The sequence below is a fragment of the Miniopterus schreibersii genome (genome assembly GCF_964146895.1).
Source record: "Miniopterus schreibersii genome assembly, chromosome: 2".
In the NCBI taxonomy this organism is placed as follows: domain Eukaryota; kingdom Metazoa; phylum Chordata; class Mammalia; order Chiroptera; family Miniopteridae; genus Miniopterus; species Miniopterus schreibersii.
Window position 1 is genome coordinate 144,185,440 of NC_138102.1, and position 26,974 is coordinate 144,212,413.

Sequence of the window (26,974 nt, forward strand, 5' to 3'; positions counted from 1 at the left end):
TCCTACAATGTGCAGAACAGCCACCATGACAAAGAATTATCCTGCCCCAAATGGCAATAGTGCCGAGGTTGAGAAACCCTGCCCTAAATGAAGAGGATGGGCCACATAATCTCTAAGGCCACCTCCAGGATAAAGATGTTTTGGTTGACTGTAAAAGACTGTAGGCTCACGGTCTCTGGCAGCACCGACAGCCTCCAGCAGATCAGAGGCCAGTGGGAGCCTCGAGGCTGGTGGGGGTTACGGCTGTCTGGTGAAGGGCATGACTGGGGCGTCTTCCCTACCTGCTGCATGTGGCCAAGCACATTCTTCCTGCTGTCGAAGATGCCCTTCCCCTCCTCAGAGTACAAGTTGAAAATGAAGTCAGTGGTATAGTTCTCATTGCACTTCTCGTTCCTGCCAGGTAGACCAAACGCCCGTGACTTTGGTTGTCTCCCCAGCCCTGCACCCCCTTTCTGTCTTTGCAGGCTTTGTTCTGCCTTCTTCTGTCTCCTCCCGTGGTTCAGGTTCTCTCCCTTTGTATCCACAGATTCCTCAACCTGTGGATCCCAACCATGGATCCCTTCTGTGGGCTAGGGCCAAAGCCTATTTTCTCTCTTCTATTAGGAACATACCATGGATGAATTACCTTAACACCAAGCCCCTTTTCACAGTTGTTTTCATCTTTTGCACCAGATGTTCAACATTTGCCTGAAAATGAAACAGTAAATCCTGAGCCTGCTGGGAGTGGATAAGGCTGGGCAAGTGCAGAGACCTCTTTCTCACCAGGCTTCTCCTAGAGGGAGAAGGACCCAGAAGAGAGCTGTTCACACCCCTGGGCCTCAACTGTGCCTGATTCTTTTACGAAGTTCAGTGCAGACTGAAATTTAAATGAAGACTCCAAATGAGACAGGCAGAACTGGAAGAAGGAAAGTTGGAGACAGCTGTGGTGACTGTCAGTTCCAGTCCCCCTCTCCCCACTCTCAGTTTCCCTTTCTAGGGGTTTCTGGTTCCCTGAGAGGCTGATTCTGCTCTGTGTTGCTTGTATGCACAGCAGTGATTCACCTGGGAGGAACCAGTTTCCTCACTGGGTGTTTGAGTTGGAGGTAGGAGAGAAAGAGTCCCGCCCTCCACTCCTGGCAGGGGCTGGCTGGGGTCCTGGATTAGGGAACTCCTTCAGCCTGCCACCCCCTCCACTGTGTGGCTCTTTTTTCCTCCAGTGAACTGGGATCTTAGAAAATAAGGATCATATGGTCCCTCTGTAAAAGAAGAGTCAGAGCCTCAGCCCGGAGGTGAAAGGGTATCCCCTCCTCAAAACTGGAATGAGAAGAGTCCACTGTGGTAGCAGGAGAAACTGGGAAGGCGGCTGTGATGTAGTAGAAAGATCACCAACTTTCTCAATCAGTTATGAGTTTAGGAAAGTGTTTAACTTCTCTAAACCTCTCATCTGTAATATGAAGATAGTATCTCCCTTGCATGTCTGCTGTGAAGATAAAATGAAAAACACATAAAGGGCTGAGGAGCATGCCGCCCTTCCAAATGAATGCTCCACCAACGGGCACTGCGGTCGTGCGTGTGAGGTTACACTAGGGACCCCTGCTCAGTGCTCGCAGGACTCCACAGACCAATCAGCTCCGTCCTCATCTTGAGCTCTCACAGCTCAGGTCGCTGTGGGGACAGTGGGGACAGACTGGGGCAGGGGAGAGCTACCCAGCAGGCTCTGGGTGGCTGTGTACCTGCAGGTCTCGAATGGTGAAGGGCTCCTCGAAAATGTAGGCAGCATCGGCCCCAGCTGCCAGTCCTGCCATGGTGGCCAGGTAGCCACAGTAGCCACCCATAGTTTCAATGATAAACACCCGACGCTTGGTGCCTGCTGCTGACTGCTTGATGCGGTCACAGGTCTGCAAAGACAAAGGGTCATAGAAAGACAGGGTCAGGGATCTGATTCTTGTCACTTCCATGGCCCTTGTCGTAACCTAACTGGAACTATCTCCTCCCCAGGCCAGCAGGGCCCCTACACCTCAAGTTCTTGCCTCCAGGAACGGCAGGCGCACTTGCCAAGCACACTGTGGAACTTCTCTTCCCGGAGGGAAGGTGTACCTACCCTTTCTGCTGCTCAGACTACGGAATTAGGCTGTATGACCTCAGGAAGGAAAGAAACACTTGGTATGCCGAGTCCTGACGCATTTCTGGGTCAGCAGACTCACAGGTGAGGAGCACAAACACCATATGCATGGTTAAATAGTCTGTGCAAATGCCTGGGCCTGAAGCAGCAGTTTCAAACGCTGTCACTTGGTTGGTACAAAAAAATATACCTCACTTTCCAGGACCAGACTCAGTCCAGGGCTTATAATCCTGGCCAGAGGTATGGGGGGGGGGGGGTGCTCACCGTGCAAATTGTATTGAGCGCTGTGTCGGCGCCCACGCTGAAGTCGGAGCCGGGCACGTTGTTGGAGACCGTAGCAGGAATGATCACGAAGGGGATGCACAGCTCGTCATACTGCTTCCTGCCCTCCATCAGCTCCAGGCCCCCCGTGTACGCCTGAGGACGGCGGGGCAGGGTGCGGATGAGGCGCCGCAGGGCAAGGCGGGAGGCCGGGAGGGACAGGGAGAAACGGGGCACTCACCTCAAAGCCCCCGATGATGACAAGGCCCTGAATGTTAAACTTAGTGATGTTGGCGCTGATCTGTTCTAAGCTCTTCTTGGGCAGAGTCCTAGTTGATTGCGGGGGGGAGCAGGGGTAGAGGTAGGCGGGAGTAGGTGGGGGGGGAGGGAGGGTAGTGAAATTTGGGGAAGAGACAGCAACATTGAGAGAAAAGTTAGAGACAGAGGACACTTTCCTTATAATTTCTTGATTTTTGCCCTTTCCCACCCCACCCCTGTCCAAGAACACACCCGGAGGCTCTGAACTGCCAGAGCTGCTAAAAGAGGCTGGGTGGGCGTGTCGCCCTCTCTGAGGCAACCGTGAGCTTAGGGAGAATTCCAGACAGTGGCAGTGGTCCAAGCAGACCCTGACCTGACAACTGATGCCACATTCCAAGAGACACCTTTAAGGGTTAAGTAGGAGGGGTGCTCCTGTAATGCCACTTACCTTTTAGTCCCAAGCTTAGAACCGCCTTGGCCCGTCCAGCCCCCAACGTAGCTCCAGCCAGCTTCCTCGATCTGCAGGGGAAGGTCACACAGGCCTGCGTCAGGGCCTGACCCTGCCTGAGCGCTGACCCCTCCCTGAGCCCTCTGGCTGGAAGAGGAACAGCAGGGATTGGTTTCTCCCCCCTCCTGAACATCTGCCACCCTTCCTGCTCATTCACAAGTAACGGGCACCTACTTGTGGCAGGCCCTGTGCTGAGCTTTGGGAGAGAATTAAATGCGACATGTTGCTTGCAAAGGGTTTGTTTCAGTGGCCCTTGCCTGTTCCTACTGTCCTAAAATTAAATGTCTACTTCTGCTTGAACCCCGAGAGAGAAAGGTGGTGAGGAACAGGGGAAGAAAAGAGGACAAGTCACCCCTGCCACACCTATCCCCCATGACTGCTCCTTGGCCCGAGTACCACCCCCTCCCTCTGTCCCCATACCTGCCCCTTGGCCAGGCCCTCGAAGCCGTCGTGCACAACCAGGACTCGGTTGCCCTGGATGAGGCCAATTCTCACGGTGGAGCGGACAGCAGCATTCATGCCTGCTGCCGGGGCCCCCACATTCATCACAGCCACTGTGTGCAAGCCAGCCTGTGGAGAAGGGAGCAGAGGGGGAGCAGGGGAAACGGGGGTGGGTAGGGCAGGTCAGTAAGGAAGCTCAACTGAGTCCCTTGTGGTCCTTGGATCAGGACACACCCCCCTCCCTCAGGGAACACCCGCACAGCTTGCTCCCTCATACAATGGAAGCAAAATTCTGTATCACAAATCAACAAACAAAGCTGCTGCCCCTGATCCCAGATATCATTATATAATAAATAAGACCTTCCAGAGCAGAATTTCCCTAAGTGAGATCCCTGGACCACTTGCATGAGCATCTACCTAGGGAGCTCGTTACACCTGCATCTTCCTGGGCCTGCCCCAGATCTGAACTCCCTCTGGGGGAATGGCCCAGGAATCTGCATAAGCAGCGCAGGTGACTCTGACACTAGAGAAACACTACTCCAATGGGAGAGGTGGCTTCAACGCACTTAGATGTGACTACTCCCAAATTTCCCCAGAGAAAATAATACCTAAGCCCCTTTGCCCATTCCTTGCATGCTATCATGTCAGCCCTGAATTGGGCACAGGTCCTGGTTAGAGATACCCAGGGCACGCTAAGAACACAGGGCTGGTATCTGGGGTGGCTAACAAGGAAATCATCTTAGTAGGTCAGGGATTCGGCACTGAAGGTGGCAGTGGGGCAAAGACGCTGGCAAGGCTGTAGGTAGTAGGAACTGGGAGAAGCACTCCCTAAAGGGAGACTGGCATGGGAGAGGGTCAAGTAGGAGAACTTGCTGGTACCTTAGACACCGGGGGCCTGACATGAGCTAGAAGCTTGTACACCTCCCAGTTGTTCATGAAGCTCCTGTAAATAGAGAGAGAGACAGGAGTCTTCAGTCCATTCCCCAGGCCAGGAGCCAATGGGATCTGGTCTGAAGCTTTGTTCCCATTGTGAAATTACACAGGGGAAACCTCTAAGGACATAAGTTGGGCAAGGGCAGGGATTGGGCAGGGGGTCCAAAGGGGGCACTAATTCATCAAACGCTCTCCTCCTAGGCTCAGCACAAGAGACTGGCCCTTCCTTGCCTACAGAAACTTATAATCCAGCCGGGCTCCACATAGAGAAATAACAGATTGTAAAAGGCCAATCTCAGGGAGGGCATCCTTGGGATAAACTGAGCCCCCTGGTCACCTCACAACTAATTGTCTTGGGGAATAAAGTTTGCAGAAACAGTAAAAAGAGGAAGAAAAAGCAGCTCCTATTTTGGGTCAGAAGCTCTGATGACTTTTGGCTTCACTTGGCATCTCACTGCCGCAGCTAGCGAGCTTCCGGTCGTTTCCTCACCGGCCTCTCAGCTTCAGGGCTTCATCAAACTTCTTCTCATTCATGGCCTTGGTCACGTCTTTGGTCTGAGGGAGGAGCACACCAACAATCACGACTCCAGGGCAGGTTTTGCACAGCTGGAGGCCCATCCCACGGGGAGACTGCCTATCTCTGGGCTTGTGACTAGGTCCTGCCCGCCCTGCACTCCACCTTTTCAATGCGCCCCAAACTTTCACAGAAGTATTTTTGGTTTTCCCTTAATTTTTTCTGAGTAATGAGCAGCAATAGAGGAAGGCTGATCCAATGCTCTATTTATTAGAATACGGGCAAAATGGAGCAGTGCTCACAGATAAAATAGCATCTTCCTCCATCCCACACCCAGGGCCTGGCGTCAAAGTGGCCTCTGAACTAGTGACTGCATGAAGACCCTGCAGCTAACCCAGTTAGGGAGAAGGGCTGATCCCAGCCATGTGCTTCACAACTACTGACTTCTGCTCTGGGAGCCAGGGCTTTAGCTCCGGGGCTTTTAGAGATACAGTTCCAAGCAGGGCTGGAGCCTGTCTGGGCTGTAAGTCACTGGGACTCCTGAGTCTCAGAGAGAAGCACCCCAAGAGGTGGGGGGCCAGCCCTGAGCATTCAGGCCAGATGCCTGAGCTCTCAGCCACGATGTTTGCTCTGTGGTATCAGAGTGACTCCTCTATAAGAGCCACATTTCCTGAGCATGCAACAGTTTCCAGGCCCTGCATCAGACCTTCACACAGCTTCTCTCCAATCCTTGTAAAAACCCTCTAGGTGAGTATTAGTACCTCATGTTGGTTCAGAGAAACATGTTCAGGGTAGAAATCAGAGGAAGATATAAGCTACCTAACTAGACATTAATATTCCCCTGCTTTTAATAAAGTTTGGAGAGATATTGCATTTCTCTTCTAATAAACGCAAGATGACAGGGTTTGAGGTCGGATATCATGAGATAATGGGTCTCATTACTAGGCAAGATGTAGTCTCCCATTCTTTAGGAACATTTCACAGATGGGAAAACTGAGGCTGGGTTAGAGAGATTACAGGTGCTGTGCAAAGCCCACTGCATCCTTTCCCCAGACATCTCTTACTCCATAGTGCTGCCTTCCTTCTACTCCTGTGCCAGCAGCCTTGGAGTTGGTCTCTTTCCCCATAAGCTCCAGCTCAGAGACAGGTTTAGAGCGTTAGGAAGGGGCGCTGGAGTCAGTACTCACCACCTGGACACACTCCATGAGAGGCAGGCGCACAGCCTGGTTGCCAGAGAGGCTAACCACACAGGCTGGGGTGTCTGGGGTCCCCTCCAGTAGTGCCATCACCGCTTCCACACCCATCCTGCTGCCCTGTAGGAGTCAAAGGAGCAAAGACAATCTGGTTCAGGCCTCCCCATCTTGGCCTGGCCTGGGTAACCAGCGCACTTAAAGCTCTTTCCAACTCACAGGGCTGAGTTCCACATTTAAGGACTGGAGCCAAGAACTTACTGGGCTTTACCTCCCTACCCAGATGTCATCTAAAGCTTCAAGACTCTTTAACCTTTTGCAATCGGAACCACAAGGAGTCTACTTGATTCCAGAGAAACATGCCCACTAGTCAAGGGGATCAATGAGTCTTAATACTATTACCTTCTTATTGCTAAAACAAGGAAGAATATCGTCTCTCTCTTCCAATGAAAGTAGGATATGAGGCTTCAAACTGAGTGTCTGAGGTTAGATCTTAACAACTTCACTAATGCTCACAACTCTAAGATATCAGACCTCACCACTGGGGGAGCATATAGTTTCCTATCATTTTTTGCAACAGAAGGGAAGCCTTGAGTGTAGGAGAACGGGCCCCGGCCACTGCAGCGCAGAGGCTGGTGGCGGGACAGCATGACCGAGGTTTAAGGCCCTGTGCTGGTGAAGTGCAGTCGTGCAGCGGGAGGACAGCAAGCCGAGGTTCTAAGGCAGGAGAGCCACTGAGCCCCATGACTTACCAGGATTCGGTCAAAGGCTGACGGGGTCCCACCCCGCTGCACATGCCCCAAGACAGTGACCCGGGTGTCATATCCCAGACGCTTTACCACCAGCTGAAGAGACCAAGAGAGGAACAGAGAAAGGGGTATACAGAGTCAAAGAGAGCAAACAGAGGTGTAGATAAAGCATGGGCAATGTACCCTCTTATGTTGTACTGATTCCTGGGTCAGGGGAAGCCAGGGGGCAGGAACCCTGGGGACAGATGTGCAGAAGGACTAATGGGAAACTCAGAAATCACCAGGGAATGGGGCCGGGCTTAGGTAAGATGTTCGAGACATCTCTGACTTCATTCATACTAACGTTCTTGACGTCTTCAGAGGTGATTGGTTTCCCATTTTTGTCAATCGCACCCTCGGCCACAATGATGATGTTGAGACGAGAACCACGGGTCCTTGTCTGGTCAAGCACAAAGAGGAAAATGGTCAGTGGAATGAAACCGATGGAGGGGAAATGGATCATCAGTGAAACAGGGTGAGGGATATTTTTTTATGGGCAAAGAAAAAGTGCCAGTACCTCGCTGAGCCGGCGACAAAGATGTTCCTCCCAGTCATCATCTGGTGGACATTCCGGAATAAAAACCCAGTCAGCGCCACAGGAGAGAGAGGTGACAAGGGCCAGGTATCTGAGATGAGAACCAGAAGCATCACTTTTAGGAGCTACACTCCACAGGTAGCCTCACCTACACCAACAGGTTTGCCAGTCCCTGCAGTTGATGAAAACACTGAGGATCCTCAGTTTCATTCTTGGGGTGAGGGTAAGGGCACCTTTCAGACAGCTTCTCAATGAGAGTCTGACCCTGAAGAGCACTTTCGATTCCTTATCACCTCCCACAGTGGCTTCCAGTCTCAGAGCACTGCCTGTTCCTTCACGCCGCGCGTGCCTGTGCACGTACACACACGCACATGTCAGCAGGCGTGGGAGCTGGAGTGGAGACAGGGAAAGGGGCCACGCCGAGAGGAGCGTGTACACCCCCGGGTCTGCCACCACTGGGAGGCCTCTCTGGACTCTCCAGGGAAGAGGAAAGGGCTACTGCTGGGGCCACAGAATAAGTAAGTCGAGACAGGGATCTTACCCACAGTGCCGGCCCATCACCTCTAGCACAAACGTCCTCTGGTGGCTGCAAGAGACAGACACTTACACAGTCCAAATGTCCCTACGGCCAAGATCAGGTGCCACCCACATTTAGGCCCAGTAACCTCTCGGGGAGATGCATTTATGCTGCTAGGCCTTCCAGCAGGTTTCCTGAGAGAACAGGAAGACCTAGGGGGAACACTTTAGCCACAGGGTGTCTGTCCTTCCTGGGCCTGAGGGAACACAGCAGTAAAAGGTGTCAATACTGAGGCTCTGTTCCAGGAAGGGATGGGGCCAGGGAAGAGAAGGAGAGAAAGGGAAAAGAAGTGAAGAGAGGACTCGGCTAACCTGGAATCCTCTAGGAGTCTCCTGGGGTAAACTGCCACCCCTCACCCTCCATTCCCCCACGTTGCCTCCAAGTCCCCTAATGGCTGAGCAGTGGTGGTAACGCCTCTATAATCTCTGTGATGTGGCTGGAAAGGGTGGCTCGGGTTTTGGGCTCCCTGGATTCATCTCAGTCTGGACACTAATCATTTGGGAGACTCCAGAGGTATTCAAGACCTCAGAGCTACATGTTTGGACAGCGGCCTAGACAGAGGCAAGAGCAAATCTTACAGCATTTCGAGAACAGTGCAATTTCAGTGCTCTAGGGATAATTCCTAGTTAAAATGTGTTCTAGCCTCAGAAAACTAGTCATTATAGTCACCATAGCTCAAACACTTTTGTCTTCTCTAGCTTGTAGCCCTTGGCCTGTCCCAGTTGCCATCCTCCTACGTTGCCTATCCCCAGCCCCCTTACCTCTGGGCCGTAGTTGTGATGGCATCTACAATCTCTATGATCCGGTGCAGGGCAGAGTCAGTGCCAATGGTCATATCGGTGCCGCAAAAGTCATTGTCAATTGAGCCAACCAGGCCCACGATGTTCAGGTAGCTGGACTTTGTAGCCTCCTCAGCTGTGATCTTACCTGACAATGGGAAGCAAACCAGGAGCCCTGGGTGAGGTGCCCGGCATGCCGAAGAGCAAATGACCAGAGAGAGAGGGAACTGGGCCAGTGGGAATTGTAAGCAATGGCAGAAAAAGGAGGGCAAAGACTGCCTATTTTGTCTGGGTAACGACTCTCTCCAAAGGGAGGGAAGGGCTGTGTGCGCACCGACAAGCAATACTGATGAGAACCACGTCTCACCCGCTTTTTGGAGGTCATTCAACAAGCCACTCCACTCAGATCGGAAGGTGTCAGCTCCAGTGAGGCTGCCATCACCCCCAATGACACACAGATTGGTGATCCCACGCTTCACCAGGTTGTGGGCAGCTCGGAGTCGTCCCTCTCGTTCCCGAAAGTCCTTGCACCGGGCACTTCCAATCACTGTGCCTCCCTTTGGGGAAGAGGGAGAAGTCAGCTCGCCAGATGACAGCCGAATTCGGGCTCAACATGCTAAGTTTTCCCCTATTCCAACAGTGATAGGCTGACATAACCATGTGGCTCCCTGGGAAGTTTCCTGACATCTTTAAGAGGCATCTGTCCCTTCTCAAGGAAAGGAACAATAATGCTGGCTGGGACGTCACAGCATGACTCCTACATTCTGTTACACTTCTTGGAAGGCTGCTACAATCAACCCATTTGCTTGAAGGCTTTTTATCCAAATGATTTCCTCAAAGAGAACAAAGGAGTACATGGATTCCTGTTGGCTTTTGAAATAATCTCTACCCTCTGGAAATTCTCCTCACTGGCCTGACATTATTGGATTGTGTTCATCCCAATGTGCTTGACAGGATTTTCCCCTCACTACCATGCTGTGATTTCTAATTGTAACCAGGCACTGCCAGTCTTTCCCCTTTGCTCCTTGGGATCTACGGTACTAGCAGAAAGAGCCACAAAACCCTGGTATTCACAGGGAAAAGAGCTTTGAGTATAGAAAGCCTTAAGTTTCCAGGAACTTACAAATATCCCAAGAGAGGTAAATATACTTATGTTCAAAAATCATATAAGCTCCTGATATCCAGGACTTTGGGGCACTGATGGAGAATTCTGGCTCATTCCCAGACCTCTTTATGGCAGACACCATCACCTGCATAGAACTACCACTAAGCCCTGCACATTAAATTTCTTCCCATGCATTTGTAGGGGATTGAGGTAAAGAATGGCAATACAAATATAATTTGTAGATTTTTCAGTAACTCAGAAAATGGGTATATGACTTAAAGAATGTAGCAAAAAGGGTTGTGGATATAACTGGGGTAATTTTTGTTTTTCAAACTCTGTAAGGCTCTCTGGGTTCCTTCCTCCCTAAATGGTCCGGTTTCAGGTCACCTCATCACCATCACATGAGGACTAGCATATTTCAGCCCTACTTCTGGCTCTGGCTCCAGTCCTCTGGTAAGGTTATTTTCAGGGCCAGGCCTTCCCCGTGACCCCAGAGCAGGACTTGCTTACATGCCAGTTCCCCAAGTCATGCCTATGACCTTTATATACAGAGCAAACTGTCCTATGATCACACCCTCACTCCCTATCCCACTTTAAGAAACCAGGGTGATATTTTCAAATGCAAAAAGTAAAGGGTAAACATAGCCCCTGCCTTGTCACTGAATCCCTTCCCATCAAGCCACATGGCAGGGAACTGGGGAAACCATGAGCCCAAAGCAGAATGAGGTGAGGCAAGGACAAAACATGGGACAGGCGTCCTCCAGAACGTACCAGCTGAAGCATCATCGAAACGCTCTCCCAGGTGGCTTCCCTGATGTGATCGCCACCATCCACCAGGCCTTGATAACCCTGTGGGGCACATCAGACCCATTCAGTCTCTGCCAGGCTTCTCCCGAAACTCCCGGATCAAGACAGGAACCCTGGGAAGAGGTTCTTGGGGAATCTGCTCCCTTTACAGGTTCCTGGATGCTTGTGAGACTAACATAATCCAAGGAAGGCGATGTTAACTTTTTCAATACCCTCTTTCATGTCCTTCCTAATATTTAATCTTAACTCCTCTTGTTCTTGGCTAGTCCCATTTCCTCCAATCTGCTTCCCAGGGGAACTAGATAACAGATGGTTTTGGTAACAACGGAGGAAAAGAAAAGGGGATGTTGGAGGGAGGGAGAGGAATGTGACTTGAAAAGAGAAGAGAGTATAAAATTTAAGAGAAGACAGCTAGGCCTTACCTAAAGAAGAGCGACAAGAACAAGAGGAAACGAAAAGAAGGGAAACAGAGTAATTAGAACCTCAGAAGGTGAGGCAAACTACAGAAATCTAGAGAGACTCTTTCCTCCTACGGCTCTATCTCTGGATATACTTACGGTTTGCTGTGAAATGCTAACTCGTTTCAGCTCCCCCCTCTGTTTGGGGGAGGTGGAGGGAAGAGAGTTACTTCCTCCTTTAAACTGAACAGGTAACGTGAGGACCCAATCTGCAGATCCCTGGGTCCTACCATCATTACAGAAGCCAAGAGTGGGGAGGAGTGGCTCATGCAGACAGGGAGCCAAGACAACTCAGACGTAGCAATGTAACTGGGAGGTAAGGAGAGAGAAAGTGGGGAGAGGGAAGGGGCAGGTTAAGCAGACAACAGACAAAGAAATGGAGAACAAAGCAGAGAACCAACCTCATGGACAAAGAAGACACGGGCACCAGTAAAGATACCAACTCGGACCACAGCCCTGACAGCAGCATTCATTCCTGCAAGGAGGAAAGATAGGAGTTAGAAAGGAAATCAGCCCTGGAATCCAAGATATGAGACAGTCCTTTTCCTAGGCTTTTCTCTGAATCTAAAATACTCCTTTCATCCAAGTCTTCCGGCCTCCCAATTAACAATGAATTACTGCACTCAATGTTAATGCAGCTCCATACACCCCCTTCCTCCCCCCTGCCCCCAATCCTGTCTTTCCTAAGACCTTTCCTTGCCAGGGCAATCTGGGGAATAATAATCTTGAATGTTTACTGTGTTAGACACTGCTAAGTGTTTATCAAACATCATCTCAATTAATCCTCTCCACAACCCTGGAGTTGCCTCCATTTTACAGATTTTTGGAAACTGAAGTTCTGAGAGGTCAAGGTCACAGAGCTAGTACTCTTAGAAAGCTCAGATTTGAAACCAAGTCCTAAAACGCCTAAACCAACACTGCTGGCCTCCGTGCTATGCCCTCCTAACCTCAATGGCTGTACTAGGTTTGTCCTTGCCTTCGGCACTGAATCTAGACATACATCCAGCTTCGGCAGGCTTTTCGGGACAAAGACATGACTCTCTGAGGCTCAGCAACCTGTCTCCACACATACACAGATTTCTAGTGTCATGTGAGTTGGTGTATGTTCCAATGTGTGTATCACACAATTGAGATTCTCTGGCTTAAAATGTGCAGAGGGACTCATGGTGATGTTCAAGGAATCATAGCCCCGTAAGAGATCAACTTCCTGTGCACCATTATTCGAGATCTCCTAGTACATACTTTTGTTTCAATTTAAAATCTATTCACATGGCCCTTAACCCTACCTGGGGAAGTACCATCTACCAGTGAGCACCAGAGGAGCCAATGACGGAAAAATCTGCAGCACCAGACAGAAATCCATCAGAATTACTGCAAAGCCCAAAGCTACCAGGAAAGGAGAATCAGAAAGACCAGAATGTCTGTTTCTCGTTGCTGTTTTGTTTTTCAGGCTGATAAAGGCTGGTATTACATGGCTATTAGCTCCAAATCATATTGGAGGTCCGTTCACTCATTGAACAAACATTTAGTGAATACCTATCATGTTCCTGGTACTATGAAGGCACTGGGGATGCAGCAGAGAAGACCAGAGAGTCTAAGGATACAGGGATAAAGGAGTTGGTAATGGTCCTCGAGACCTGCGAAGAATTAGGAGGACAACATGGATCCCTACCCAGGAGACCTGTAGGGAGCGCAGTGGGAACGGGGAGGAGCACCTCGGCTGCCAGCAGAAAGCCTGGGACGGCTGTGCGGGATCTGTGCTGAGACCCGAAGGACAAGTTCCTTTTAACCTTTTTGTCAAGTGGACAATTTGGGAGAAAGCGTTCTAGGCAGGGAGAGTAACACAAATAAAGGTGAGTTTCAAGAAATAACCTTAGGTAATTCAGTATTATAAAGAATAAGACATAAGATAGGAAGTGGTGAGGTGGAGCTACACGGGTGGACAGGCATCTGTCAGCGACACGAGAAGGTCCGGCCTTCGTTCTGTTGGCCAGTATCTGACTAAGGATCCGCGGGTGATGGTTTCGTGGGCATGGGCATTTCTTTTGGGAGAAGGTCCACAGCTTTCATATGATTCTTAAAAGGGTCTGTGACCAAACCCCCACCCCACCCCCCACAAAAAAAGTTGCCGACTATGGAGAATCGTTGAAGCATTTGAGAGGGACAGGACGAGACAGCCATATCAGATGACTCTGGCAGCAGTACAGAGGACAGACCGAAAGGGATGACACTAGGGTTAGATGGCAATCAGACAGCCCCGACAAAAAATGATGAGGGTCTAGGCTGGGAGAGTGACACTTGTAAAACAGACATACTGGACAGGAGACACCTAGGAAACAGGAGCAACAGGACTTATATCTAATCAGCAATGTGATTGGATTTCAAAGTTTTGGAGAGGAAGGAGGACATGCCCATGACTGACTTTGGCAAAGGGTAAAGCTGTGGTGCAATTACCTGAGCAGAAGCAGGTTTCGATTTGGAAAGGTAAGGGTGGGGATGATGCACTCAACTTTGGACATGCTGAGTTCCTGTGGGACAGCATGTGGACCCTGAAGAGACTGTCTCAAGAGAATATGAAGAATCAGAAGGGAAAAGGGCCCGGCTGGGCGTGGCTCAGCAGTTGAGCGTCGACCTAGGATCCAGGCGATCGGGGTTCGATTCCCGGCCAGAGCATATGCCCGGTTGCGGGCTACAGCCGATCGATGACTCTCTCATCATTGATGTTTCTATCTCTCTCTCTCCCTCTCCTTTCCTCTCTCTGAAATCAATAAAGATATATTTAAAAAAAAAAGAGAGAGAGAGAAGGGAAAAGGGCAACGAATGGAACCCTGAGGAAAACCAACATCAAAGGGATGTGCAGGGGCTGAGGGAATCCAGGAAGGAAACTATAAGGAGCAACCAGAAACACAAAAGGACGCCAGGACTTAGCAATGTCTTCGAAGCCATAGGGGACAGTTTTAAGAAGTAGGAACAGTGTCTAATGCTTCTGATAATTAAAGTAACAACTGCAAGGTTGGGCTTGCCAGCGAGAGGTCATTGGTGAGCACTGATATCAAAGCTTACTTACGAATCACGGAGGCAAAGCCCCAAGAAGGCTAGGAGCCTGAGTTAACACCCTCGAATTGAAGAAAGCTAACCCGAAAGATCTGTGAAGGGAGGGGCTTCTCAGAAGCTCTAAGAAAAGCCTGTGTGTATGAAGAGATCAAAGTCAGAGTCATCGCAAAGCCACCAATTCTTTAGGAAAGATGAATAAAGTTAACTCAGTAAGATCACGGCAGATATGAAGCTACTGTTTATTTTCTAGACTTCCACAGGTCTATGGGATTCTCTATTGGATACCTAGAATTCTGGGGTACAAATGTGTCATCTTAAGAAATAACGAAAAAACATTCTTCAGAAATATAAGCTCAGAACACTGTTTCCTGCTCTTGAGCTGAGTAAGAATAGGGGAGAAAAGATTTAAGAAAAAAAAATGACTTAAAAGGTTTTAAGTGTAAAGCAAACAACAGATGGTGGGCATGAAATACCTAAGTCCACTGGGTAGAAGAAAATTCCCTCAAGAAAAGATTCTTTCTCTTCTCTCATCCCTCTGCCTTCTTCTTACTTCAACGCTACCAACTTCTAGAGGTCATCTTTCCTGCCTCTAAATTGGACATCTGTGTATTTTCCTACAAATCAAGTTGTAAGACACCCTTTATGTCCCTGGACCTGTGTTTCCAACCTCTAGTTCCCTAGAAATCACAGACTGGGGTATATAGATAGTTTATACCAGGGAGTCCCAGTAATTCTTTGGACTCTGCTATCCAATCTCATTGGCCTATTCTGGCCCCAGGCCAGCCCTGGCCAGGCTCTCCTTGGCTGTTCCATGTTGTCCTAAATAACTCTCTAGGAGCAGCTGTCTAACCTATTAGAAGCAAGGATAAGATTACAGGCACCGTCCAGGGGGTATTCTGGGTGCAGCTAGGAGGGGCTCTGGAGGACATCAGAAGCATGTAATTTGGAGTCTCCAATTGCAGCCTGTTGGAAAGAGGCTTTGGGGAAAAGAACTACGGGTGACGGTTCTCTACAAGATAAGAGAAAAATACTAATAAGTGACTTGGTCACTATCTTTTTGAAAGCGGATGCTAAAAAGTTTCTTTCTATCTTAACTGAACTTTGAATAAGAAAAAAAATTACTTAATTCCAAATATGAGGAATGTTTGTTAGATGTAAATGACACTTTCTGATGAATATGTCATTAAAAATTATAACTCCTGGAACAGCAGAGAGATAGTAGAATCCCTGTTCCTGTAGCCCTATAAAAATAAAAGAATATGCCTGTCTGAAGAAAGAGGGCTCGAGCAGGTGATTGGGGTCCTTTCTGACAGAACGTGCTGACTTCATAAGGCCAAGTGTGGCCTGGTTTGGGGGGCTGGGGCTGGAAAGGAAATTAGAATTTGGTATCTAATCAGCCCAGCTTTTGAGCTCAGGATGTCTCATCCTGGCCACTCTTCTACTTTATTAGCTTTGCTAGGGCTCAGGGAATGACAGAGCTACAGCTTCCATGGATTTTACAGAGCCCAACCTCGTTTTCCCATGTGGCCCTAGCCTCCAGGGAAAACACACTTCTGTGCTCTCTCCCTGGGAGGACCAGGCGCCGGGAAACTTACTCTGGGCAGGCCGCTTCTGTATTTCAGCCGCTCCTTCAGCTGGAGCCTCTCCGCTCTACGCTGCCTTTCCTTCCCTGCCTCCCTAACTCATCCTCGACCACTCTTGGTCCCTACTGCCATGCCTGTGATGTTATGTGGACTCAGATTGACCTATCCCCCGGCCGGGTGCACTGATTCTGCCATAGAATCCCATGGCCCTTGTCTTAGGTGGGCCCTCCAGAAATTGGCCTGTCAACAGCCCCTGCCTTCATGGAAGATGATCTTCCCCTTAAGGAAGGTGCTGGTCATCTCTAGAATAAGAGGGTCTCTCTGCTCAGGATCAGAGGCTGGAAGGGCTCTGTGGCTCTTAGACCCACGTTACATTATAAGCCTTTTTTTTTTTACCTCTTTCCTTTCCAGAAAGCTCTTCTGTTTCATACTTTTATAACTCTGTGTGGCTCACTTGGATTTTTTAGCAGGTCCTCGCTTCCCATAATCTGACAATCCAATTCCACAGGCCATCCTACTACCCAGGTTTTAGGATCAACACTCCAAGTTTATGCTGAAGAACTCAGTATTGGCACAGGATTCTTTCCAGGAGAGAAGAGAGAAGTGGCAGAAGCCAGATCAACAGTCTCTATGCCTCGACTCAGGCTCTGTGTTCTTAATCCGGCCGCTATTCTAAACTCAGGCCCCCGCGCCCTCCTTCCTCAGCTTCCTCATTCCAGCATTCTCCTATACATAATATGTATCACAATTATAATTAAACAAACGTTAGTTTTAAAAGATACTTAAAGTCTGGCTTTACTAACACACTAATAAGAAGGATCTTAGGAGCAAAGACGTGTGACATCTTCATTAATGTAGCCTTAGTGCTTAGCATCCTGCTTGGCACACAGCAGATGCTCCATTATTCACTTTATTTAATTAGTAATACATTTATTGAGTACTTACTATATACCAGGCACTGTTCTAAGCACTTTAGGTAATGAAGAGTTCAGTTTCTTGAAATCTATCTTCTCTGTGAAGTTTTCCCTGTTAATCCAATCAGGGCCTATCATTTCATTATATAAGTGGATTCTATTTGGTTATGGCATATTTGAAAATTGTTATTTATGTGCCCTACATAAGAATTCTAGTAATGTATGGTATCTTTTCTTATTAAACTGTAAGTTCCCAAAGGAAATCACCTTCTTTGCAACATACAAAACAGGGCTCTCTATACAAAGTGGGTGCTTAATATAAAGTCTTGGGAAGCCTAGGGAGAGTGATGCAGAAGAAGGGGAGACTAGCTGAAATCTCTTTCTCTCTTTCTCATAATAGCCTCCATGGCCTGGTATCCCTTTCAAAGAGATTCTCCCTCTCTTCAAAGTATTAAATTAGAATATACAAGACCATCAAAGGAGGGAAAAAAGTAAAATAAATCACACATCCCCTATCTCCCACCTCATTTTACCATACACCTGATTTTTCTGACTCCTGGGTTTCTTAAATGCAATCCGGAAATGGGTTCTCTCTGGCTTTCTGCCCACCTGCCCACCTGCACCATGGATCCACACTGAATAACTGCTGCTGTTCTGTGTGTTCACACGCCAGAGGGATGGAAGGGGAGGAAGTCCAGAGAAAACAGAGGATGAAGCAGAACTGTATCTAGTAGGACACGTGCTGTAAGAGTGAGGTGCCTGACCCTGGTCAGCAGAGTTGATAAGTAAGAGCCAGCTGGAGCCCACCAAATACCAATTCTGGGTCTCCTCCTTTCCCACCATTTCCAAAGGACTTGAAATGAATCTACCTACTGCCTTTTCAATCATTTTATATTGTCAGTCCCTTTCTTTCCAATGTTCTTTGAGAAAACACCAGTTTTTAGGTACCAAAGGACCAAAATGGACCCACATCTTCTGAGAAATTTGGAAATAAATTTTATGAAGATTTAGGTAAATAAAAGTAGAGGAAATAAAATCCAAAGCACTTGACCTGACAGGGATTTTTAGGAAAACCCAAGATTCCAGTGTGAATCTGTAGCAGGAGGATAGTTCACTCTATAGGCTAATGGGAGTCAAGATGCTCAAGGGGGCCCATCAGCCATGTATTTTGTCACTAGCCAAGCAGGGCCCTCCTCCTTACCTTGGGCATCTCCACCAGAGGTTAATACGGCGATGGCTTTGCCAATCCCCAGGGTTCTGGCTGCATGATGCTCTTCATGAGTCATGATCCACTCTAGAATTCAAGATAGTAATCAGTTAAGACACAGCTGGATCAAGGTGCTACAAGCTCTGGAAATGGCTGTTAGACTGGACAGAACCACTTCAGTCAAGCTCTCCCACTAGGCTGAGTCTGGGCTTTGCAGCCTGAGAGCTTGAATGTCTTCCAAAAGAGAGCCACACCCCAGAGTGACAAGCTGAAATGTCACAGTCATCAAGCCTGAGAGTGCAAAAGTCCTGGCTAATCCCTCCAATTGGAGCCTATTTGTAGCATAAGCAAAGGGCAAGGAGAAGGACGATTCACTGAACAGAAATGAGAAAGGAAGGAGAGTTAAGTTAGCCTTAAGGATTCCTTCCTTTTAATGAAGGGAAGGGCTGCTGCAGAGGATAGGAATCAGATGAGACCCAGCAAAGTGGGAGCAGAAAAGTGAAGATAGGTTGGGTTATGGCTAAGATTAGGGCTGGGTGTTACGGAATTGGGCTAAGTGGGACCTGGAGTTTAAGGGTTAAAGGTACAGCAGAGCTTGGGCAAGTTAACAGTGTCAGCTCAGGATGGGTTAGGGACTTTCTCTGGCTTTTCCCCATCCCTCTCAGGTTCTTTGGCTCCTGAGCATCTCTTGATTCTTTGTCTTCAGGCTCTGTCCCTCACATTACATACTGTCAAAGGAGAAGAGTAACACAAAATCACTGTCACATGTACACAGCCATGTGCGTAAGACATGTGTCCACCTTCATATTTTGTCTTTAGGGCTTCTTTCTCTCAAAGGAACACACAAGACATACTTTTGTATCCATAAAATGCCAATGGAATCATCACTCTCCCAGTTATCCAGTCTAAACTCTTTAATTTTTAAATTTATTTCCTCCTTACTCTCAGAATCAAAAGTTACCAAATCTGAGTATTCTCCCTCCTTATTATCACCCCTGTCTCGTCCATCCTCACCGCCTCTTTCCATCTGAATTGCCTAGCGCAATAGCTGGTCTCCCTCTCCTTGTGTTTCCCTTCTCCACTCTATTAGAGACACAAAATAAACCTCCATGGGAAGGTCATGGACCCGAGGCCTCAGTGGAGAGAGGATTCATTCACATGAACAGAGGGCGATGACCTTAAGCACAGATCATGTTTCTGCTGTGCATCTGGGAAAACAGGGTAGCTGCAGATAAAGACATAGGCCACATAAACACGGATCCACACACAAGCCAATAAAATGCACACAATAAGACACTCATGAAGACAGACATACACAAACAGATAGTGTTATGAAGAGACACAGATTCACAGACATACTTCATATAATCAGTGCTGACAGATAAAGTCCAAATTTCTTGGGTTCACATTCAAAGCTCCCATGATCTAGCTCTTGCCTAGAGCTTCAACTTTTGCTCCCATGAATTCTGTTTCATCATCACCTGAACATTACTTTGCTCCTCCCCACTTCTGTGCCTGGATACACCGCATTCCTTTTCCAGAAGGCTATGCAGTTTCTCATTGATCTGTGGGCCTTTTCCACAGATCAATATCCTGTTCCATCATTTAAGACCCGTGTCTTAGTTGTACCCTTACCAAACCTATTAAGCCTTCATTGACGACCAAAGGTCGAGGGCTCCTTTTTGGACCCCCTCTAATAATATATTGTCTGGTACCGGATCATTCATGTAGTACTTAATTACTACTTTATGTAGTATTTTAATTGCTTATTATGTATTGAAAAAGTTAGACTAGATCAGGGGTCAGCAAATTACAACCCACAGACCAAATCCAGTCCTTCTCATGTTTTTGTATGGGAACAAATTAAGAAAGGCTTTTACATTTTACTTATTTATTTTTTTAAATCCTCACCCAAGGATATTTTTTTCCATTGCTTTTCAGAGAGAGTGGAAGGGAGAGAGAAACAGAGAGAAACATCTATGAGAGAGAGATACATCAATTGGTTGCCTCCTGCACGCACCCTGACTGGGGCCAGGGATCAGGCCTGAAACCAAGTACATGCTCTTCACTGGAATCGAACCCAGGACCCTTCAGTCTGAAGGCAGATGCTCTAACCACTAGGCCAAAACAGCTAGGGCAAGGCTTTTGCATTTTAAACATTTGAAAAAACAATTTTATGATGTGAAAATTATGCTCATTTCCATTGAAATTTCAATGTCCATACCACTCTCATTCTTTCATGTGTCATCTATAGCTGCTTTAGTGCTACAACAGAGTAGATTATGGTGACAGAGATCAGATGCCCCGCAAAGCCTAAAATATTTACCATCTGGCCTTTTACAGAAAAAGTTTGCAGATCCCTAGACTAGATAATTGCTAAAGTTATTTTCCCTAACTAGACTGAAAACTACCCCAGGAAGGGATCATGTCAATTTCTTAAAACTCTCCCAAAGCCTACCAAAACCTAGCGCAGGCTACGCACATAACAGGAGTTCAATAAAAACTTGTTGAAAGCATCAGTGAACTGATGAACACCACGAAATGCACACAAATACATATGAAAATTTTAAATGTGTTTAGATAAAGATACAGCTTCATATTCTCTGTACTTCTAACACATACAGATACAAAGAGGGCATAAGAAAGCATATAGTGCCAAATACTGAAAGAAATATAAACACATGGATAGAGACACTCTCCTATTTAACCAGTGTTCATGTCCAAATTTCTACTGTTCTTAAAATCGGAAAGGCTAATTGGCTGGTGCAAATAGGAGGGCAAAAATTTGGAAAGAACAAAACATGAATATGCTGATCCCTTTTCCCCTCCGTTTTTTCTTTCTCTCACTTTGGGAGGCTTTGGTGAGGGAGAGAATTCACCAGAGCAAGGAGGTTAGTAGTGCTGATCCCAATAAAACTGCTCAGATTCCTCTGCTTGCCTAAGACAGTTACACAGGCACAGGACACAGAAATGCACGCAGATCCAAACATAAGCATCCTTTATAGATCCACAGGGACACCTACCTGAAAATAAAGACATATTAAAACCTAAACATAAAATCACGTGTGTAGAGAGGCAGGAGGAAACGGAGGCAGCATCGCAGGTGCACTGATTTGACCTGGATGAGTGCCAGGACGCGAGCCTGGCAGCCGAGGGCCGCGAGGTCCCAGCGCCTCGCGCCCATCCCTGCGTCCGGGGAGCGGGGCCGCGCCGCGAGCTGCGGGACGCGGGCCTCGCGGGAGGCTCGGGCTCTCCGCCGCTGCTCTCCCCATCCCCCCTCGGCTCGCGGGGCTGATGCCACAGCACCCCTTCTGTCCCCCGCGGCCCCTTTCCGCTCCCCCCCGCTCCTCCCGGGGCGTCGCCCTCGCCTTTTCCCCTCGCTCGCTACCCTAGGGCCCCTCTTGCCTTTTTGTTCGGGCTCTTCCCGGAGGCCGCTTTCTCGCACACACACTGTCCTTGGAGGAGGGAGGAGGGGAGCTCGGCGAGCGAGGGGCGGAGCCAGGTGGAGGCGGCGGGGAGGGGAAGGAGGAGAGGCTCGGCGACCTCCGCGGGCCCGCGCGCCCCAGGCTCCGCCCGCTGCCGCTCCCCCCCCCCTCCCCGGACGCGGCTCGCAGGTGGCGTCCGCTTAAGTCTCTGCGCTCTGTCTGCAGAGGGTTCTCCGACCCCAAACCTATCTCGGGAGCCATCAGCTCCTGCAGACCGTGGGAATCAGAAATTATTCAGCTGCTCCGCTTGTTGTCAGCAGAGACAACTTCTCCCCAGCCCGGGCTCCCCGAGTCTCCCTGCATTCACGCACCCTCTGCAACTAGCAATAGCCTCTCCCTCTGGCCCTCTCCACGGTCTCCCACCTCTATCACTCTTTGAACGAGCACTTGTTGGAAGGCTGTATGCCAGGGTTTAGGTGCTGAGAGATGCAAAGAGAAATGAAACAGAGTCCCTGCCCTTGAGGAACGTTAAACACTGGTATTTACTACAGAGGGACCTCGACCGCTCCTTTTGCATGGGCGGGACCTTTCTCAGAGAAGTACAGAGAAGTTCGCCGGGGGTGGGAGTAGCAAGCGCAAGACCCCTGCCGGGCTACCCCCGTCTCAAGTCTGCAGTAGAGGAGGGAGCAGGATTCTGGCGGTGAAGCCAGCACGTCTGTCCGGCTAAAAGCGAACAGGACCCACCCTGGGAACACTGGTCAGGGGCCCCCAGAGCGAGCGGGGCAGCCCTTACTCAGACCCCCGGCGCCCCTCCCCTGCTCCACCCGTGTCTTTGCTTCAGTGCCTCTCTACGGGCGTCTCTCTCCCTGCGGTTTCCACTGCCGGTCCTCGGGCTTACTTTTGTTTCTGCCCCCGGACCCTCTAGCCACACGTGATAGGAATGCAAGCGATTAGGAGCTAAAACCGTTTGACTATACAAAACCAACTTTTGTGCTGCAGATGTTACCATCAAAAAATTAAAAAGACAAGCCATAGAATGAGAGAGAGAGAAACTGCAAATCATATATCTGATAAGGGTCTGAGCGACATCCAGACTATATAAATAATTCTTGCAATTCAATAATAAAGAGATAATAACCCAATTTGAAAATGAGCAAAAGATCAGAACAGATACCTCACCAGAGAAGACATAGAGATGTCAAATAAGCATATGAAAGGATGCTCAACATCATATGTCATTCGGGAACTGCAAATTAAAATAGTGAGATACTACTACAACCGATTACAATGCCCAACAAACAAACAAACAAAAAACCAACAATATCAAATGCTGACAAGAATGTGGAGGAGCAACAGCAACTCTCATTTTTTACTGGTAGAAATGCAAAATGGTGCAGTCACTTTAAAAGACACTTTGGCAGTTTCTTACAAAGCTAAATATAGTCTTACCACATGATCCAGAGATTACACTCCAAAGCATTTACCCAAACAAGCTGAAAACTACATTCACACAAAAACCTGCACACGAAGGTTTATAGCAGCTTTATTTCTAATTGCAAAAAATTGTAAGCAACCAAAATGTTCCTCCAAAGGTGAATAGATAAACAGTGGTGCATCCATGCAATGAAATATTCAGCAATAAAAAGATGAAAATACAGAAAATCTATCTAGGAATGGGAGTACCAACAGGCAAGACCCCTGCCGTGATACGACCCATTAAGCCAAGAAAAGATGTGGAGGAAACTTAAATACATATTGTTTAGTAAAATGAGCCAGTCTGAAAAGGGTACGTGCTGTGTGATTTCAGCTACAAGACATGCTGGAAAAGGCAAAACTACAGAGAGAGTAAAAAGATTAGTAGTTGGCAAGGGCTTGGAGTAGAGAGGAAGGGATAAATAGGTGCCCCGCAGGGGATTTTTAGGGCAGTGAAACTATTCTGTATGATGTTATAATGGTGATTACACGGCATCATGCATTTGTCAGACTTATGGAACTGTACAATATAAAGAGTAAACCTTAATGTAAACTGTGGACTCTAGTCAATAATAATGTATCAATATTGGTTCATCAATTGTAACAAATGTACCACACTAGTGCAAGATGTTAATAATAGGGGAGACTGGGCAGAGGAGAGAGAGGATATATGGAAACTCTGTACAATCTGCTCAATTTTCTGTAAGCCTAAAACTGCTCTAACAAATAAAGTATATTAATCTAAAAAGTACATTCTGTTCAATAAAATATTAAATTGTGATATTAAAAACAAAAAAAAGGGCAAGGGTTTGAATAGACATTTCTCTAAAAGAAGATATACAAATAACCAATAAGCACGTGGAAAGGTTCTCAACGTCACTAATTATTAGGGAAATGCAAATCAAAACCACAATGAGATTCCCTTTGACAGCTATTAGGATGGCCATTATTGAAAATAATAATAATAATAATAATAACAACAATGTGTTGGAGAGCATGTGGAGAAATTGAAACCGTTGTATATTAGCCAATATGGAAAACAGGTTGGCAGTTTCTCTAAATGTTAAACATGGAGTTATGTTCACAGCAGCTTTACTCATAGTAGGCAAAAAATGGAAACAGCCCAAATGTCCATCAATTGATGAATGGATAAATAAAATATTTCATATCTACACGATAGAATGTTACTTGGCAATTAAAAGAATGAGGTACTAGTACATGCTCCAACATGGATGAACCTTGCTAACTGGAAGAAGCCAGTCACAAAGGACCACATATACAATTCCACTTATATGAAATGCCCAGAATAGGTAAATCTATAGAAATAGAAAGTCAATTAGCAGTTACACAGGGCTGCAGGGAAATGAAAAGTGACTGCCAATGAGTACAGGATTTTTTTGTAGATGATGGAAATGTCCTAAACTTAGAGTGATTGCACAACTCTATGAATATACTAAAAACCATTGAATTGTATACTTTAATTTTAATTTGAAGTTGTGCTTACCAATTATTTCTTTCATGGAACATGTCTTTGGTGGTGTATGTAAAAAGGCATCATCATTGCCCTGGCCGGTGTGGTTCAGTAGTTAGGGCATTGGCCCCGGATTCGATTACCAGTCAAGAGCATGTACCTGGGTTGCAGGTTCGATACCCGGCCCTGGTTGGGGCTCATGCAGGAGGCAACCAATCGATGTGAGACATCGATGTTTCTCTCCCTCACCTCCCTCCTTCCCTTGGAAAAAATCAATGGAAAAAAATATCCTTGGGTGAGGGTTAACAACAACAACAAAAAGTTATCATCATACCCAAGGTCTTCTAGGCTTTCTCCTATGCTATCTTCTAGGAGTCTTACAGTTCTGCATTTTACATGAAGTCCATAATTTGTTTTTAATTAGTTTTTGTGAAGGGTGTAAGGTCTGTATCTAGATTCATTTATTTTTTTGCACATGGATGTCCAATTGTCCCAACACCATTTGTTGGAAAGACTACCTGATCCGTTGTCTTGGCTCCTTTGTCGAAGATCAGTTGACTGTATTTACAGGGTCTATTTCTGGGGTCTCTATTCTGTTCCATTGATCTATTTGTCTCTTCTTTCACCAATGCCACACTGTTTTGATTACTGTAGCTTTATAGTAAGCCTTGAAGTTGGGTAGTGTCAGGCCTCCAACTTTGTTTTCCTTGAATATTGTGTTGTCTATTCTGGGTCTTTTGTCTTTCCATATAAACTCTAGAATCAGTTTGTTGATAATCATAAAATGCCTTGCTGGGATTTTGACTGGGATTGCATTGAATCTGTAGATCAAGTTGAGAAGAACTGACTTCTAGACAATATTGAATCTTCCTACCTATGAACATGGAGTATCTCCATTTTTTTAGTTCTTTGATTTCATTCATCAGTTTTGTAGTTTTCTTCATAAAGATATTATATATATATGTTGTTAGATTTATGCCTAATTATTTCACTTTTGGGTTGCTAATGTAAATGGTATTGTGCTTTTAATTTATAATTCCACTTGTTCATTGTTGATATGTAGGAAAGCAATTGACTTTCACATGTTAACCTATCGTGCAACCTCGCTACAGATTTTCTGCATAGATGAATGTATCATCTGTGAACAAAGGCAGTTTTATGTCTTCTTTCTCAATCTGTATAGTTTGTATTTCCTTTTCTTGCCTATTGAATCAGCAAGGACTTCCAATAAAATGTTGAAAGGAGTGATGAGAGGGAACATCCTTGTCTTGTACCTGATCTTAGTGGGAAAGCTTCAAATTTATCATCATTAAGTATGTTAGCTGTAGATTTTTTGTAGTCTTTACCAAGTTGAGACAGTTCTCCTATATTCCTAGTTTACTGCGAATTTTTTTTTTATCATGAATAAGTGTTGAACTTTTGTCAAATGCTTTTGCTGCATCTATTGATATGATCATGTGATTTTTCTATTTTGCTATTGTTTACAAGATGGATTATATTAATTGATTTCTGAATGTTGAACCAGCCTTCCAAACCTGAGATAAATCCCTTTGGTCATGATATATGATTCTTTTTATACATTTTTGGATTTGATTTGCTAATATTTTGAGGACTTTTGCATCTATGTTCATGAGAGATATTGATCTGTACTTTTCTTGTAATGTCTTTGTCTGGTTTCGGTATTACAGTAATGCTGGCCTCATAGACTAAGTTAGGAGGTATTCCCTCTGCTTGTACCTTCTGAGAGAGATTGTAGAAAATTGGTAAATTTCTTCCTTAAATGTTTTGTAAAATTTACCATTAAACCTATTCAGGCCTGCTGCTTTCTTTTTTTGGAAGGTAATTAATTATTGATTCAATTTCTTTAATAAATATAAGTCTATTCATATTGTCTATTTCTCCTTGTGTGAGTTTTGGTAGATTGTGTTTTTCAAGGAATTGATCCATTTCATCTAGGTTATCAAACTTGTGGGCATAGAGTTGTTCATAGTATTCCTTTATTATCCTATTAACTTCCATGTGATCTGTAGTGATGTCACTTCTTTTAATTTCTAATTACTAATATTAGTAATTTGTGCCTTCTCCTTTTTTCTTAGCCCGGCTAAAGGCTTATAGAGTTTATTGTTCTTTTTAAAGAATTAGCTTTTGCTTTCATTGGTTTTCTCTATTAATTTCCTATTTTCAATTTTATTGATTTTTGTTCTAATTATTTCTTTTCTTTGGCTTACTTTGGATTTAATTTGCTCTTCTTTTTCTGGTTTTTCTAAGGTGGAAACTTAGATTATTAATTTTATATCTTTCCTCTTTCCTAATATATGCAGTGAATGCTATAAATTTCCCTCTAAGCACTGCTTCTGCTGCCTCTCACAAATTTTGATAAGTTGTGTTTTCATTTTTATTTAATTCAAAATAGTTTTAATTAAAATTTTTTAAAATTTATCTTATCATTTTTTATTTTCAACTACAGTTGACATACATTATTATATTAGTTTCAGGTATACATCCCAGTGATTAAACATTACATAACTTACTAAGTGATCATCCTCATAAATCTCACACCCATCTGACTCCATAAATAGCTATTAGAATATT

The 26,974-nt window shown here is 46.4% G+C and overlaps 1 protein-coding gene across 2 annotated transcripts in view; it reads right to left on the reverse strand.

Annotated features, from left to right (window-relative positions):
- PFKM (phosphofructokinase, muscle) overlaps window positions 1–26,974 on the reverse strand; it is a 46,886-nt gene that overhangs the window by 2,089 nt on the left and 17,823 nt on the right. The window contains exons 1-20 of one of the 2 annotated variants that reach the window (XM_081129876.1): window positions 21,419–21,501; window positions 18,008–18,100; window positions 11,657–11,730; window positions 10,762–10,839; window positions 9,253–9,442; window positions 8,868–9,033; window positions 8,071–8,115; window positions 7,512–7,620; window positions 7,299–7,394; window positions 6,959–7,051; window positions 6,204–6,329; window positions 4,993–5,057; window positions 4,449–4,512; window positions 3,549–3,698; window positions 3,069–3,139; window positions 2,604–2,691; window positions 2,366–2,518; window positions 1,713–1,877; window positions 626–687; window positions 282–393 (exon numbers count right to left, since the gene is read on the reverse strand). In XM_081129876.1, coding sequence (XP_080986002.1) covers window positions 282–393; window positions 626–687; window positions 1,713–1,877; window positions 2,366–2,518; window positions 2,604–2,691; window positions 3,069–3,139; window positions 3,549–3,698; window positions 4,449–4,512; window positions 4,993–5,057; window positions 6,204–6,329; window positions 6,959–7,051; window positions 7,299–7,394; window positions 7,512–7,620; window positions 8,071–8,115; window positions 8,868–9,033; window positions 9,253–9,442; window positions 10,762–10,839; window positions 11,657–11,730; window positions 18,008–18,092 — 1,992 coding nt within the window. In that variant the 5' untranslated portion in view covers window positions 18,093–18,100; window positions 21,419–21,501. Of the gene's footprint in view, window positions 1–281; window positions 394–625; window positions 688–1,712; window positions 1,878–2,365; window positions 2,519–2,603; window positions 2,692–3,068; window positions 3,140–3,548; window positions 3,699–4,448; window positions 4,513–4,992; window positions 5,058–6,203; window positions 6,330–6,958; window positions 7,052–7,298; window positions 7,395–7,511; window positions 7,621–8,070; window positions 8,116–8,867; window positions 9,034–9,252; window positions 9,443–10,761; window positions 10,840–11,656; window positions 11,731–18,007; window positions 18,101–21,418; window positions 21,502–26,974 lie in introns of those variants that run through there. The other variant, XM_081129875.1, reaches the window with a different exon arrangement.